This window comes from Capra hircus, chromosome 22, assembly GCF_001704415.2.
Source record: "Capra hircus breed San Clemente chromosome 22, ASM170441v1, whole genome shotgun sequence".
Taxonomy (NCBI): domain Eukaryota; kingdom Metazoa; phylum Chordata; class Mammalia; order Artiodactyla; family Bovidae; genus Capra; species Capra hircus.
In genome coordinates, this window is record NC_030829.1 from 44,352,485 (window position 1) to 44,370,044 (window position 17,560).

A 17,560-nucleotide genomic window follows, 5' to 3' on the forward strand; every position below is an offset into this window, starting at 1 on the left:
CTTCAACCAACATTTCAGTAATAGAAGTACTTAATATTTTTAGCATTAAAGCACTTTTCAATCCTAATGTTGAAAAGTAAACAAGCTTGCAACTAATTCTCAACAACTTCATGAATAGTTTTATTTGTAGTTTTTAGTAGTATCTGCATGCATCAAGTTCTAAAGTTTAAACACTTATATAATTGTCATCCAAAACTACAGAATTTTCCAAAATTACTGCCAGCAAGACCAGTGGATTGCCTTTTAACAGCCAGCCAAAGTGCTTTGGGGAACACAGAAAAATGTAATTCATGTTAATAATTTGAGTAGCCTATAAAATTATTTGATGTAGGGAAGTCAGTCCCACATGAAGCAGAAAAAAGCTGCCATGCAAACAACCTAAACAGATGTATTCTGTAAGAAATCTACCAGTATTGAAAATTTCTATCACCAGAATGATACCTTTAGTTTACTACCATATTTTCAGAATGCATTTGCTAAATGTAAATTGTTCACTAGGAAGGAAAAAAAAAATAGTTAATAACTTTTTAAAAAAATTTAAGGAGCATACTGTACTCATTAATTACAGGTAATTTTTTTAAAAACAGTACTGAGATTCACTTTTTCCAAGAAAATACATTATACAGCAATCGATGTGAAAGGGTTTATGTATTTACAATGACACTTAGAACTTACCTGTGAAATCTGACTAGCTCGAGGCAGTGAGGGCCCATCAGCATGGATCGCCATTACCTGACTAGGAGACTGTGACAGAATGCTAGAAGAGCAGGCAGAAGTCTAAAAATAAATAGAAAAACAAGGGTACTTTTTTTGTCTAATATTAAACACATAACGGAATTTGAAGTTCCTGAAGCACTTCCTGAGGGACACACAGTATATACTTCTGTTTGATCAGCAATCACTTATGTTTGACTTGATAACCTTGTAATGGATACCACATGGACAGTGGTAGAATTTTGTGATCATGTAAAACATCATGCCTACAAAGGTCCGTCTAGTCAAAGCTATGATTTTTCTAGTAGTCATGTATGGATGTGAGAGTTGGACTATAACGAAAGCTGAGCGCCGAAGAATTGATGCTTTTGAACTGTGATGTTGGACAAGACTCTTGAAAGTCCCGTGGACTGCAAGGAGATCCAACCAGTCCATTCTAAAGGAAATCAGTCCTGAATATTCATTGGAAGGACTGATGCTGAAGCTGGAACTCCAATACTTTGGCCCCCTAATGCGAAGAACTGACTCACTGGAAAAGACCCTGATGTTGGGAAAGATTGAGGAGGGAGGAGAAGGGGATGACAGAGGATGAGATGGTTGGATGGCTTCACTGACTCGATAGACATGAATCTGAGTAAGCTCCAGGAGCTGGTGATGGGACAGGAGAAGTCTGGCGTGCTGCAGTCCATGGGATCGCAGAGAGTCAGACATGACTGAGCTGAACTGAAAACATCATGAAGACCTCTTAGAGGAGCCTCAAGGAGGTGCCAGGAACCTCTATATTCACCTACAATATAGTAGGTTTATATTATAGTATATAGTAAGATTATTTATAGGATACAGAGTAGTTGAGGTCATACTTTAATTCAAAATAACATTTTAAAACATCAAACGCAGAGTGAGATTTTTAAAAAATGAGTAAGCTTCAAAAATAAGCTTTATGATATAAACAAGGCTTAGCATTAAAAAACTGCAGTTAAGGTATCTTACATTCCATAAATGCCTGATTTTGATGCTCTTACCTTAGAATGATCCAGAATTTGAAGTTTTTCCCATTCTATTTTATCACTTTCAGATTTTTTCCATGGATTATTCCATTTTTCAGAAGCTTCTTTTTCTTTCTTCTTTAAAGCAACCTGTTCATCTGTAAATAATGTCCTTTTTTAAAAAATATGTAAAAACTGTAAAAAAAAATCACGTAAACAAATCATGACCTTCTTAAAGAGTGCAAATGTTTAAGAAGATCTACTCAAAATTGTTTTTGAGGAAGTTAACTCACAAGACAGAGAGAATTCTGACAGATATGAAATAAAATATTTAATCAGAAACAAATTTAAGTATGGCATAAATGAATGTAAAATGTTTATTTTACTACGATTATAAATAAGGAAGCAATTTTTCAGAATATTTTATATTATGCTAATTACGTGAGCTTCTATTCTTTGGTAATTCAATTCATTCAATTATTACTAACAGACTTAAAGGCTAGAACACTGAAGTCAGAAAAACCTGGGTTCAAACTGAAGGTCAACCACTTCCCCGCTGTGTGACTGTGGGAAAACTGATGTTTACTCCTCTAAACCCCTTTTTCACTTTGCAAAATGAGATTAATAATAGTGCTTATTCTCAGTACAGGGCCTCATACAAAGTATTTAAAAAATGTCAGGTATTATTATTCATAACTGCTGAAAAGTAAAATACATAAAATCATGTGTCCAAATTTGTATCAAAACATTTAAAGCTGAATTATGATAAAAACACGCATCTGATCTCCAAACATTCTGATACCGTTACTATACATTTATTTAATTTCTTCACTCTTCCATTACTTTGACTTCCAACAGCAATTCACTCCCAGTTTCTTCTGCTTATCTCTTTTTCTAGATCACCTGTCCTGGCAGGACTATGACTAACTAGAAACTTTCCAGTTCAGTGGACAATGAATTCCATCTTCATGCTTTTAGTAGTACAACTATTTCTAATAAGTACAACTATTACTTCAATAATTTTCAAGCTCTCGCACCTGGACCCTAAGTCTAGCCCAAGAAGTAACAGGAGTTTCTTAGTTATTGTCTTAGTTACCTTAAAATCCAACTTAACACAAATTATAAATTATTTTATTATGATATCCACAGACTGCAAAAGAGAAATAAGCTTATTTTTACAGGGGATATACTGATTGATATCCTACTGATGATTGTTGGTCAGAAAGTTTTAATTTTTGAAATGAAACATCTTTAAATAGAACCATTTCAACCTATACAAATTTCTGTAATGGAAAAATATGAAAATGGATTCTCAGGAAATGAGAAATGTTAAGAAACGTTTGTCTGTTTGAGCTCCAGAATGACACTGATATTAATGTTTATCCGTGGCTTTGGATGAACACCAGAGCACTAAAAAAAAAGGCCTAACAGAAAGGAATGTGAAATCATAAAGTTTATTATGCCATTTGCAGAGAACTACTCTAGATGGTGAATGATATAAAATAAGATTTTGGATAATATACTGAAAGATATATTTCATCCTCAATATATATTTCTTAGATAACAAAACTATTAATATAATAAAAGGTACAATAATTACCTACCAAGCTCTTTCCTCCACTGGGCTTTTTTTGCTTCCAACAAACTTCTATCACGTTCTCTTTCTCCCAGAGTACTGAATATGTCAGCTGGTTTCCATACATTCTCTCTAAGACAAAACATAAAAAAATAACAGAAACCTTATTATACATTTCTATAAACTTCAGTTCAGTCACTCAGTCGTGTCCGACTCCTTGCGACCCCATAAATCGCAGCACTCCAGGCTTCCTGGAGTTCACTCAAACTCATGTCCATCGACTCGGTGATGCCATCCAGCCATCTCATCCTCTGTCGTCCCCTTCTCCTCCCGCCCCCAATCCCTCCCAGCATCAGAGTCTTTTCCAATGAGTCAACTCTTCCTATGAGGGGCCCAAAATACTGGAGTTTCAGCTTCAGCATCAGTCCTTCCAATGAACACCCTGGACTGATCTCCTGTAGGATAGGCTGGCTGGATCTCCTTGCAGTCCAAGGGACTCTCAAGAGTCTTCTCCAACACCACAGATCAAAAGCATCAGTTCTTCAGTGCTCAGCTTTCTTCACAGTCCAACTCTCGCATCCATACATGACTACTGGAAAAACCATAGCCTTGACTAGACGGACCTTTGTTGGCAAGGTAGTATCTCTGCTTTTTAATATACTATCCCCTCCCCCCAAAGTCAGCCACTGTGTCCACTGTTTCCCCATCTATTTCCCATGAAGTGATGGGACCAGATGCCATGATCTTCATTTTCTGAATGTTGAGCTTTAAGCCAACTTTTTCACTCTATTACACTTTCAAGAGGCTTTTTAGTTCCTCTTCACTTTCTGCCATAAGGGTGGTGTCATCTGCATATCTGAGGTTATTGATATTTCTCCCAGCAATCTTGATTCCAGCTTGTGCTTCTTCCAGTCCAGCGTTTCTCATGATGTACTCTGCATATAAGTTAAATAAGCAGGGTGACAATATATATAGCCTTGACATACTCCTTTTCCTATTTGGAATCAGTCTGTTGTTCCATGTCCAGTTCTAACTGTTGCTTCCAGACCTGCATATAGGTTTCTGAAGAGGCAGGTCAGGTTCTCTGATATTCCCATCTCTTTCAGAATTTTCCACATTTTTTTGTGATCCACACAGTCAAAGTCTTTGGCATAGTCAATAAAGCAGAAATAGATATCTTTCTGGAACCCTCTTGCTTTTTCCATGATCCAGCGGATGTTGGCAATTTGATCTCTGGTTCCTCTGCCTTTTCTAAAACCAGCTTGAACATCTGGAAGTTCACGGTTCACGTACTGCCGAAGCCTGGCTTGGAGAATTTTGAGCATGACTTTACTAGCGTGTGAGATGAGTGCAACTGTGCGGTAGTTTGAGCATTCTTTGGCATTGCCTTTCTTTGGGATTGGAATGAAAACGGACCTTTTCTAGTCCTGTGGCCACTGGTGAGTTTTCCACATTTGCAGGCATATTGAGTGCAGCACTTTCACAGCATCATCTTTCAGGATTTGAAATAGCTCAACTGGAATTCCATCACCTCCACTAGCTTTGTTTGTAAACTTATTCCATAAATATTAAGTAATAAAACATTAAATAGCTCTAGTCTTCAGAATAAATATTTCATACACAAATCAAAGAAAAGTAAAATCATATCCCCAAGATGACCCCACAGTAACAGATACGAGTTACATACGTGGAAATTTTCTGCTCACTCTGATTAGATGTCACCTGATTTTTATTTAAAACAGATTTGCTTTCATCCTGAATAGATGAAACAGTCTCAGTTTTTTGGAGAAGTCCCATGATGTTCTCATCCTTTGGCTGATCAGGAATATTGTTTAAATTTAGACTATACTGACCTACAAGGCAAAATGCATGTTTTAAAATTAATACTAAAATTGCATCTATTATAACACCTTATCTTGATATACTGCTATACAATTTTTTTTTAAATACTGCTTTACACATTATCTAATTAATTACTTCTTACAGAAATTCTTGCAGTGGGTATTACAATTCCCTTTTTGTTAAAAAAGCAAACTGAGTCTCAGAGGTTAAATGGCCCAGAGGTATGGCCATAGCCATACAAACTTTTATTTCAACTAAGAAAACAAGCAACAACAACGAGGGAAAAAAACCTCCATTTACTCTTGCCAACAAAACTTTTACAAATAATATAAATAACACAAATCACAACTTAAAGGAGAACAAATGCAAATAGATTTAGAAAAAAAACTCATTACCTTGTCCTTATTTTTCTCATTTAGCTGGGAAATCAATCACTGCAGAACTTTTCCATGGACTATTGTATATATCTATTCCAAATATTTTATATAGGGCACATATGCTTGGCTCAAAAAATTCTTTACCACTGAGCCACCTGGGAAACCTTAAAAGCAACTATACTCCAATAAAAATTAATTTATATATATATAAAAAAAAGGACTTCCCTGGTGGTCCAGAGGCTAAGACTCTGAGCTCCCAAAGCAGGGGACCCAGGTGCAATCCCTCCTCAGGGAACTAAATCCCACTGCCCAACTAGAGATCCTGCACTCCACAACTGAAAACAGACTAAAGATCCCATGCGTCACAACTAAGATGGTGCAGCCAAATAATTACACAAAAATATTTTTAAAATAATAAACTTTTAGAAACTTTTAAAGATAAAAGCTAGCACTCTCACTTTACAAAGAATAATCTACCCCAAGAGGAGGTAAATTACTCCAGTTTGAGCCCTATGGGAGTGTCAAGGAGCTACCTGGTCCCCAAACCAGTTGTGGGCCCTCTTTCTGGTGACTGTTAATTTTATTTTTATTTATGTCACTGTTGCCTAACAAAATTTTAGTAATATTTCTACTCAGTCACAAATCCTTAAAGCTGAAACTAGAAGGCTTTTAAAAATATAATGCAATGCCCTAATTAGTAAAATAGAAGGCATATAATACCCTACTACTTCAAAGTGAGTGTTTTACATTGGTTAAAAAGACAGTGCTGTCAATTCTTAGCAAGGACTGAAGGTCAGGAAGAACAAAAGCCAGGGCCAGGAAAATAATCCTTTTTAGCAACTCGTGTCCAATCTCTATAGCAAAATTCTCATTTTTCACTAGAAATACTATGGTAATTTTTTTGAACATTTTACATATTTATTTTTCATCTAAGTAAAGCCTCCTAACATTCTAAAATTAGCATAGCAGCTTTCATTCTGTACTAACATCTAGATGCACAAAGCTGGATTTCTTAAGGCTATGGTACATGAGAATAATATTCTTAGCATTAATGTTAAATAAAACATGGCATATTTTAACTCTAAGAGTAATTCTGCATATGAGAGAATGTATTCTAAACAAATATTTTAAAAGTTCATGCATTAAACTAAAATTTAACAGGCAGTTATGTAAAATACAATGAAACTCAAATCCTAAAAGTAAACTCAATTTTACATATTGATAAAATATTAAAATTTTAGAAAAACCTTACTTGTTTCCTCCTCCTTTTCATTCTCAGTCAGGGTAATAGATTTACTTCCTTGGTTTACAGTCATCAAAATTCGTTGTAGTTGGTCTTCTGTTAGACACACCAAACTGCTCTTTCTATTTTCACCTGTGATGTGCTTTCTGCAGGGCTTCTGTTTAGCTACTACAAATGCATTCATGGTGTTTCTAGCCTTCTGTATATTAGGGGGTGCAAATGAAATTTCTTTCTCGGTATGAAGACTGTCTTTGTTTACAGACTGTTTGCATAAATCCTTAGTGGGTGAAAAAGTCATACTATTCTTTTCACCTTTTAGCAGTGAAGTTTCTGAACCAATTCTCTTCTTTTGCAAAAATTTTTCACTCCTGACACAAGTATTTTGTGATTTTAGAATGTATCCAGTTTTAGTTCGTAAGGGATATTTTGCAATCTTGGTCTTACTTCCCATCTGTTAAAACAACAGAAATTTATTGTTTATAATAGCATATGAAAAATGAACAATTATCTCTATATAATCAATGATAAGCCAGGCTTCAAAACTTTTTTCCCTCCACTTTGCTAGTCAGGTAATACACCCGTAGAAACTTATACTTAACCTTTGCAAATCGTGACTTGAAATCTTTAACAACTGGAAATTATTCTTTTATTTCAGGATAATGACGATTACAAAACAATTTTAATTTTGGTTGTTACAGTCCATTCCACTTCAGCTTTGAATCTCATGTCAGCATTGTAACATCCACAATACCTTTGTCTTTACAGACCTTTAGGTTACCAGCCCTTATTCCTTGAAAATCTTAGCTGCTGCGTCACCATCCCTCTCTCTAACCTAACTCCTATCTTAACTACTGGTGCTTTTACATTGTTTGAATACTCTCACTTCCCTGGACTCTGCTCCTATACGCTTATCTTCCATGCTACCTCAGTTACTTATTCCCACAGTGGTATCTTATCCTGACCTTGTAACTACCCATAACTGTAACCTTTCAAATCACAATTTCAACAAGAATCTCCAGTCATAGACCTTAGCACTCGTCAATCCCTCTACATTGGACATTATTCCTTCAAATTTTACATGGTTCATTCACTAACCACCTTCAAATCAGGGCTCCAACATGACTGGCTCATGGAAGTCTTCTCTGAACACTCTATTAAAAATTGCAGGCTTCCTGCTCTGAACTCACTCCCACCTCCCTCCTCCCCATTTTCCCAAGCGACTGTGCCCAACACCACCTCACGGCAGAAAGCTCCAATTCTCTGGTCACCTGATGTGAAGAACTGACTCAGTGGAAAAGAGCCTGTTACTAGGAAAGATTAAAGGCGGGAGGAGAAGAAGATGAGAGAGGATGAGGTGGTTGGATGGTATCACCGACTCAATGGCCAGGAGTTTGAGTAAACTCCGGGAGATTGTGATGGACAGGGAAGCCTGGTGTGCAGCAGTCCATGGGGTCACCAAGAGTCGGACATGACTAAGAAACTGAACTGTGCCCCTTCCCTTTCTCTCCTTTATTTTGCTATATAGCACTTTTGGTATTGTAATATTCTATATTTATTTTGATTATTTTCTGCCCATTCCACCTTTTTCTAATTTAAACTCCACAGTGCAAAGATTTTTGTTTGCTTTGTCCACTGCTGTGTCCCCAGTATCTGAACAGTGAGTGGAACAGAGTAGGTTTAAGGAAATTTTGTTGAGTGACTATCTTCGATTACACCATTTAAAGACCAAATTCTTTATCTCTCATCCCCAAGTCAGCATCCCTTTCCAAAATATCTAATTTTTGTAGCACTGCTGTTCCAATCTTTCAGATCAGTAACCATGGAGTCAACTTTGATTCTTTATTTCCCTTCAAAGTGTTCTTTAGTTTACCAGCAAATATTGGTCATTTCTTCCTTCCAAATGTCTTTTTCTCCCCTCTTTCATGGTTTCATTACCAAACTATTATAGCTTGCTTTTCTCAAATCTATCTCTTTTTTAACCCACTGTACATTTCTGCAGACGCATCTAACATAAAGTAATTCAACAGTCATTCAATCAATATTAACTGTAGCTCTTTAGGTGATCAACACTATGGAAAAAATGCTGAAGGTATAAAATGAATAAGACAAAATTCCCGCTGTCAAGGAGTGGGGTAGATACCACATGGCTTTCATCTGACTTATCATATCTCAAATCTCCTTACTTTCAAAAATTACATAATATATAACCACACTTTGACCAATTAATCAAGCTCATTTTACCTTACTTTTCAAAATGTACCATATCATCAGCAGCAAAATCTCTTTATTATCCTCCATCCCATGTACACCCTTTCATCCCAGGCTTTTAGACTTTCGATAATACTAACAGCACAATCTAACATGCTCCTTTACCCTCCTATCACTATGGCTATATTTATATAACTAATTCTTTCAATGAAAGGTGACAAATTTAAATACCTACTGCAAATTAGGCTGGGTGGCAACTAGGATGAACTGAAGAGCACTTATCCATCTAAAGCAGGCAGCCACCAGTCAGAAGCAGCTTACACTGACAAATAGGAATTTAAGTCTACTTACTAGATCATCCAGTATTTCAAGAGAACCAAAAATGTCGTATTCTACCTTAAAGTTCCAATTTTTAGATACTTACAATTCATTCTAATTTTTGAAAACCACTGTGTGTTAAGCAAATTATCAGCAGACTGCACATAGCTTACAAAGCTGAGCCCTATACCCCAATCTCCAGCTACCATAGCTATTACTACTACCCACTCTTCTTTGACTCTTCCTGAGTTTTTTGGGATCATGAATAGTTGAGCATTTCAGTTCTCTAGTCAGTTTCTCACTCAAACTGTTAAGAAGTATAGTGTATGCCATTAATGTATCTTAAAAATTTCTTACTTTTGTCCCCTTCTTTACATTCTGATAACCATCACACTTCAGAGTCCCATAAAACTCTTCCTGGACTAAAATAAGTAGTGTTCCTGTTATGATAATCTGTCCTTCACAGAACTGCCCAAAGGCCTTTCTTACAACACAAATCCTATCTAGTCTACTTTTCAAAACAAGTAAGTTCAAATCCTTTGAATATACATTTAAACCCCTCACAATTGTAACCACCCTAAGTTTTATGTTGTACATTCCCTGCTGATATACACACTATCCCCAAATACAAATTATGGTTTGTACTTTGGTATTTTGCCTGCTATTTTCTTTTAATTTAGAATATACCTCCTTACTACTTTCACTAGAAAATTTCCCTCATCTTTTAAGTTTTAACCAAAGAGTCAGCTCTTTTATGAAATATTCCCTGTCTCCTCAAACGACAAAGGACTGCTCCTTGAAAAATTTTCTTCTTTTTATAACCCTAGTATGGTACACATTTTACTTGTAATATATAGTTATTTACTGAACTGACAGTCCTGCTTTTAAGAAACATGGACTAGGTTTTACTTCTTTTTTTTCTCTCAGAGTCACAGCACAAATACAGTCAAGAATGTAGCTACACACACATAGTGGAGTTTCACAGCTGCAGTAAATTCTTCTAAACAGAAACCTATTAATTGCAGCCCCAATTTAACTAGAACTATTTTGCCACAGTCTACTTATACCAGAAATACATACAGAAAAAATCACCTAAAAGTATTTAATGAAAAAGGGGGGTAGCAATGTCTGGCATGATAGCAATATACACTCAGCTCAATCCTGAATATGTTTGTAGCTTAATGCCTGAGAAGAGTAATGAGTGGAAGCAGCAAAAAACCATTAACTATGAAATAAATATTCAATTATGTTCAAGTTACTTAATAGGAAAAAGCAGTCTAGCCCATATCATTTTCCAAGTGTTTAGTGGATCAGATGAATTTTAATTGATCAAGTAGGGTATTAATGTTATAAACATTTCTATATAGCATGTTTCTCTTTACCTAAATTAAATTTTTTTAATGTTTTAATTGTACCAATATTTTTCATAATATTAAAAAAGATATAAAGACAGGGTCCAATGCATTTAACGCTGGTTGACTTCAGAATTTATATGGAACCAGGATCCCAAGGTCAGAAAGATTCAGAGAAAATTAATATTTTAAAATATAAAACATGCTACCTAGCACTAATACTATATGCAACTTTTAGTGTGGCATTATTTTGATTCTCACACGTAGAAATATCTGCAAACATTTTTTAATGTTTTATATTTCAACTAATTGTGAGATATTTTTATGACTTTGCTGCTACTGCTGCTAAGTTGCTTCAGTCGTGTCTGACTCTATGCGACCCCATAGACGGCAGCCCACCAGGCTCCCCTGTCCCTAGGATTCTACAGGCAAGAACACTGGAGTGGGTTGCCATTTCCTTCTCCAATGCATGAAAGTGAAAAGTCAAAGTGAAGTCGCTCAGTTGTGTCTGACCCTCAGCGATCCCATGGACTGCAGCCCACCAGGCTCCTCCGTCCATGGGATTTTCCAGGCAAGAGTACTGGAGTGGGGTGCCACTGCCTTCTCCATTTTATGACTTAAGAATTTATAAATTACCCACGACACTGAATCATTAATATTTCTCTCATTTTTCTTCCTATAAAAGCTAAAGAAATTAGACTGGCAACCATATTTATTTCATATTCACTCCCACAGATTAAAGAAAAATGTAGGAGAGATTTTGAAAAACTTAAAGTACTCAGATCACAGTATGTTAGACTTGATGATGAGCTAGCGCTCACAGTGTTTAAAGAGCACACTATGAACACAACAGTAATTCAACTGGTGAGGAAGATGAAAAAAAAGAACTGTAGGCAGTATGGTCACTTAGGAGCTTACCCTAGTAGAAGAAAAGAAAAGCACTATGATGAGTGAATTTATGAACAACTTACAGAAAAGAGAAATCAATATATAGCTGTAGAATTGAGATTTAGGAAACTTAGGTTGCATCAGTACTTTCTTCCAGCTTTACTGAGGTTTAATAGGTGTACAATTTGATGTAAGTATACATTGTGAAATAAATACCACAATCAAGCTAGTCAACATACCCACCACCTCAGAGTTACCATGCATCAGTATTTTGGTGTCCCCAAAGCAAGAGGAATAAAAGAACCTGCTTTAATTCAATAAATAAATATCTAGACCCCTAAAAGAATTTTCAAAGGATTTTACCAGAAGTCCAAGATCAGTAACTTTATTACAGGCATAAAAGGGGATCTCCAGATGTCCCAAGTTGGTTAAAAAGATAATGAAATGTCTTCACAAATGTGCTGACAATAACAAATCCATTAAGGACATAATTGAAGAGGGAATATGTGCAAGAAAATAGAGGCCAGGGGAAGAAGACACAAATCAACTATTACAGGTAGTTTTTTGTTTTTAAATCTAGGAGATTGAAAAGGACTGTGACTCAAATGAAAACAATTGTTGCAATATTTTAGGGCAGAAAAATATTTTGCAATTAAGGGAACACACAAGGTATGCATATACTGTGTGTGTATGTAACAATTTTTATAGGTAGCTTGTGGAATTACTTAGACCATTATCACCCATTTACCAAGTAACTGATAAGCTGGGAACTCAAGCATCTTCTCCACCTTGATTAAACCTGGAAACCAAAGCCATCACGGGTTCAGAATTGATAAGTGCCACATCACCCAAACTGGGCTCTACTCAAGATATGGAAAAACAGACTTCAAGATGCTGCAAAATGATAAAATAAAGCAGCTGCAAGAAGCAGCAGAAAAAGATTCAAACCAAAAAAAAAAAAAAAAAAAAAAAGGTGCTGCAAAATAAAGGGGGCTACAGAAACTTATGGAGGAAAATAGAAATTTCTGCTGCTTAATGGGAAAAGAAATGGGAAACAAGAAGTGGTATCAAAATTTTGAAGTGGTAATGTATTCTGCAGAAAATGGCACTTTGGGTTCCTGATAAGGAAAAATAACTGAAAAGGAAAATTATCATTAGCTTAAGTGTAACCTCTAAGACTAAGAAGCTAAATGCATTTAAGATATTGTCAACCAAATACATCCATATGGTGTGGGAAAATGGAATCTGAGTATGAAAAAAGAAGTTTGTTTTAAAGTCTGTTTTTAAAGATCTCAGGAGTTACACTGTCCAGTACAGTAGTTACTAAATTGAAATTAAAAATAAAATAAATGAATTAACAATTAACTTCCTTAATCACACTGATCACATTTTAAGTCCTTAACAGCTACACATGGCTAGTGGCTGGCTGTCATATTGGACAGCACTGATTTTATAACATTTCCATCACTGCAGAAAGTGTTACTGGACAGAACTGATCTGGAGAAAGAAATTCTAGAAGCCCTTTTGAACCAAAAAATTACGATTCCATTTCTGTGAAAGGACCAGCTTGAAAGCAAGCAAACAGCAACTTTTCATCATCACTCCAAATCCTTTTTGATAGTTTGACAGGAATTATTTTCAAACCACTGTAAAGTGAATTGTATTTTACATTTGAAAACAAGTCAGGTCAAAGTCATTTGGCTTACCTTTCCAGAAATTTTTGATTTATGGTCTACAAAAGAAAAAAAAATTACTAAACTATCAACCAAAAACATACTAAGGCAGTCACAAAAGAAAATTTTAATTAGCATTGTTTTAAGAAGATATTAACTAAAAATATTAACCCCCCAAAGCATTAACTTTATTAAATGTTTTAACTTTTACAGTGTGGTTCAAATAGTTCTATTTCATTTCTGTTCACTTTCCAAGGTAAAACTATAAACAGTTTAGAGAAAAAGAAAATAATCTGAATGAGAAGAATACCAAAGCATACTCTGAGTTTTAAAACTAATACTAAAAAAGACTTTAAAACTATGGTCTTATTATAAATTGAATTTGCTCAAATAATACATTGTTTACATGCACAGAATGTAAATACATAAATTTCACCTAGATTACTCATTAGACAATAAGCATTTTGCTATATACAAATATAACAAAGAGATGTTACATATGAAATATATTGGAACATTAAATTATATGAATAAATACTGACAGTGGTAAGCAATGATATAATCTGACTCTACTTGGCTAAAAATAAATTTGAGAAAGTTAGGGAAACCAGTTTTTTTCAAAGTATCATTTAAATATTTCACTACAAGCAAAAAACCTGTTACAAAATAATACATTTTATGTAGGAATCTAAAAGTTTATATTTTAGATTTCCAGTAACATAGCATACCATATGGAGACAATATAAGCTTGGTTTTTCCATTCAATAACTCCGTTTCAAGCTTTAAACCATCTCTGCAAAATAAAAGAAAGTTGTCTGTCATTTTTAAGAAACAGCAACATTTTAAATAGCCAGAAATGTTCATTTAAACCTTGAAAGTAAATTTGTTCTTTTGAATTAATACAGGAACCTTGTAAATATTAAACCATTAAAAAAAATTGTGTTCATTTTTTTTAAATTGAGGTATAGTTGAAATCATTCTTTTAATTTAAAACATTTTTCAATTCAAGATAAAATTTAAAACTACATAGAAAAAATTCTTGAAACTTTCCTACAAAGAATTTATCGTATTCAACCTGAAACTTCTTTTTGTTCAGTTCAGCTGCTGAGTCATATAGGAATAAATTAATCTGGTTATTCTAACATCATTAATTCTTCTAACTCTAGACTGGAAAAAAAATAATGCTGTTGGGAAATTCTTCACCTATGTTAAAGGAGCAAAACCTCTAGTTACTATTTATTAGTTTCATAATGATCTCATGACTAATACATTCTATGGCCTTAGTAGAGCAGTATTTGGAAGTGAACCTGTAAGAGTGCCACTAGGGTTATAAACTGCTTGAGCATGGAGTTTTATTTTGAATATTTCAACTAATACACATTCAGACTTAGTGACACTTTTTAAAGTATCACAGTAATACACCTCTATTTTCCCCTCTGTACTTTATCTGTGCCTGTCATATGCAAGAGGACAAAGTAACAGTAGTTACTGTCAACAAAAATTGCATGTTTGTTAAAGTCCTAATAAAAATTTCGCTAAAACCAAAAGCAGCAGTACACACAGTTATTATACTATTTTAGTAAGGTGAGGGGGGCAGGAGAGAGGAAGGGAAGAAGGTCAGTAAGTATCAACAGAGACAAATGACGTCCACAGTGAAAAAAAAAAAAAAATTAAACCCAGCCGACCAAAAAAAAGGGAATACGAAATTTGCTGTGATGCTAAAGGCGGGGGAAATCAAACGACCTCAACTTATGATTAAGAAAGAACACTGGAAAGAATGGGTTTTAAGGGTTTCCCGGTTGCACAGTTATAAACAGTTCATGTTTACACTGGTGAAATTTAAACAAAAGACTTTGAATGAAATTGTAAAGTACCTTTATTCAGTACTATTGCATTGTAACGCCTTCAGGGGCTGTCTTATTTATTTGCTATCCCTAGATTCTATTTGCTAAATGAGGTGCATGTGTGTAAGCTCGGTGACTTTCATCTTCTTAAAATATCAAACTTCCCAATCATGAAAACCATGCAACGGTCCTTTTTATTTGGCTTCCCCGATGGCTCAGACGATAAAGAAACTGCCTGCAATACTGGAGACCAGGGTTCAATCCTTGGGTCAAGAGAGCCCCCTGGAGAAGGGTATGGCAACCCACTCCAGGATTCTCGACTGGAGAATCCCATGACAGAGGAGCCTGGAAGGCTATAGTCCATGGGGTCGCCATGCAACGGTCCTTTTTATTACTCAACCACTGTCTCCTGAAGAAGGAAATGGCAACCCACTCCAGTATTCTTGCCTGGAGAATCTCACGGACAGAGGAACTCGGCAGGCTACAGTCCATGCAGTCACAAAGATTCGAACCCGACTGAGTGACTAAGAGCAACCACCACCATTATCTAATGAGGGCCTATAAGATGTCAAACACAAATGATCCCCCGCTCCTCGAGAAGCCTAGGCTCTTTGCACCGCAGGTGCTAAGCTTCTCTGGGCACTCTAACATTGCAAAAAAACTCCACGACAGGGACGCAAAGCACCAGAACCTGGGCCAGGATTTCTCCCCGGGAAGCTGCTAAGCTTTAACTCTCCACCTGCCCTCACCTTTTACCTCCTCTCACGCCTCTCCTCCTTCTCCCTCCTGAGATACAGGAGGAAGCGAAAAGGAGAGGACAGTTCTCACGCGAGTTATTAATTTGAAAAGTAAAAGGCCGACCCAGCCCCTTGCCTCTCTCCACTTCAGAGAGCCGGCACTGCAGCTTGGGACGACACAGGACTGGAAGGTTGCTCGCGAAGGACTCCAAGGGCCAATTAAGCCTCGCCCTTCCATAGACTACCACCTTTCTCCCCAGCTTACCCCAAGTTCATGGCCTGACCTCCCGCGCTCTCCACAGGATGCTCAAGCCCCTTGTGTACGCCGGTTGCTGCCGTCGCTCAACAAGCACTACACCGATTGGATACAGTGATGCCGGCGAGCTAGGAGAGCGGGCCAATCAGGATTGAGTATACTGGCGCCTGCGCTTGGGGGCGAGGCTACCCTCGCGCTCCGCTTGGGGTTTGTGGTCCTGGTTCTGGAATGGTGGGAGTTCTTAACTGGAAGTTGCAGCCCCTAGAGTTCACAGACTGAGCGACTTCACTTTCGCTTTTCACTTTCATGCATTGGAGAAGGAAATGGCAACCCACTCCAGTATTCTCGCCTGGAGAATCCCATGGGGTCACACAGAGTCGGACACGACTGAAGCGACGCAGCAGCAGCAGAGTTCACAGCACTCAGAGAAGTGCGTCAGCTCAGGAGGAGGTGGCAAAAGCAGGGAGAAACAAAAAGCATTAATATTGTTTGGAAATTAACACTTGCTATATCGTACATTTGGGAGAGAGGCTTATTTTAGTGTAAAATAAGTTAGGGAGCGGCTACTGGATGGGGAGGATCCTCTGGAGAAGGAAATGGCAACCCACTCCAGTATTCTGGCCTGAGAAATCCCATGGACAAGGAGAGCGTGGTGGGCTACAGTCCATGGGGTCGCAAAAGAGTGAGACATGATTTAGCCACTAAACAACTGGAGAGAGACTCCTAGGGCAGGTATATGAGATATCTTATTTCTAGCTGTGGCCACGGCCTGAAGCCCAGTACACTTGTAGCTCTTCTTAAACAGCAGCAACAACTGCAAATGCTAAATAGTGCCATACCTGGATAAAGGCCTTTTGTGTCTTATTTAAGCTTTACCACTTTACCCCTGAAGCACGGAGAGGTCCAGGAACTTGCCTAAGGTCACTTATCAAGCATTGTAACGGAGAGCCCTCTTTCCAGTCTAGTGTTACAGGAGTCTCCTCTTCATCCTTCAAATCTCAGTTTAAATGTCACTTCCTCCATGGAGCTAGAGGAATTCTCTAGTGGGTAAGTCAGGAGCCCAGTCTCTGGACTCCCCAGTCCCTGCCCTTTGAATCGGGGTACGTTGCACGTTTTACATCCTGTGTCAGGGAGAGCCTCCGAGGAGCACAGTTGGGTTTTGACTACTCTATACTCACAGCACTTAGAACTGAACAGTATAGAAAGTAAATATTTAAGTGAATGAACAGCATAAATTTTTAATAGCAACAAAAACTTTATTAAATTTGGCAATGCTATTTCATGATGAAGATGCCCCTAGACATAATGAAGTTACTAAAAGTTTATGAATTTTTCATCTATCTTTTCTTAAATGATTTTTACAAACATAGTTATAATAAATGTAGCACACTGAATTCTTATGGTACATTCATAAAAACTGAAAGACATCCTGGAATATTCATTTATGTATTGGGTCTGTGGAAAATAACTTAGAAACATTTGATAATTTATTTGATTAAATGAACAGATACCCATGTACATTTGATCCTCTGTTGTTTTTGTTTTA

The 17,560-nt window shown here is 36.6% G+C and overlaps 1 protein-coding gene across 2 annotated transcripts in view; it reads right to left on the bottom strand.

Moving 5' to 3' along the window:
- CCDC66 (coiled-coil domain containing 66) overlaps positions 1-16,112 on the bottom strand; it is a 49,428-nt gene extending 33,316 nt beyond the window's left edge. Inside the window, exons 1-8 of one of the 2 annotated variants that reach the window (XM_005695834.3) lie at positions 16,024-16,112; positions 13,906-13,970; positions 13,211-13,236; positions 6,748-7,189; positions 4,964-5,129; positions 3,305-3,408; positions 1,737-1,858; positions 676-777 (exon numbers count right to left, since the gene is read on the bottom strand). In XM_005695834.3, coding sequence (XP_005695891.1) covers positions 676-777; positions 1,737-1,858; positions 3,305-3,408; positions 4,964-5,129; positions 6,748-7,189; positions 13,211-13,236; positions 13,906-13,970; positions 16,024-16,034 — 1,038 coding nt within the window. In that variant the 5' untranslated portion in view covers positions 16,035-16,112. The remainder of the gene's footprint in view (positions 1-675; positions 778-1,736; positions 1,859-3,304; positions 3,409-4,963; positions 5,130-6,747; positions 7,190-13,210; positions 13,237-13,905; positions 13,971-16,023) is intronic. The other variant, XM_018067048.1, reaches the window with a different exon arrangement.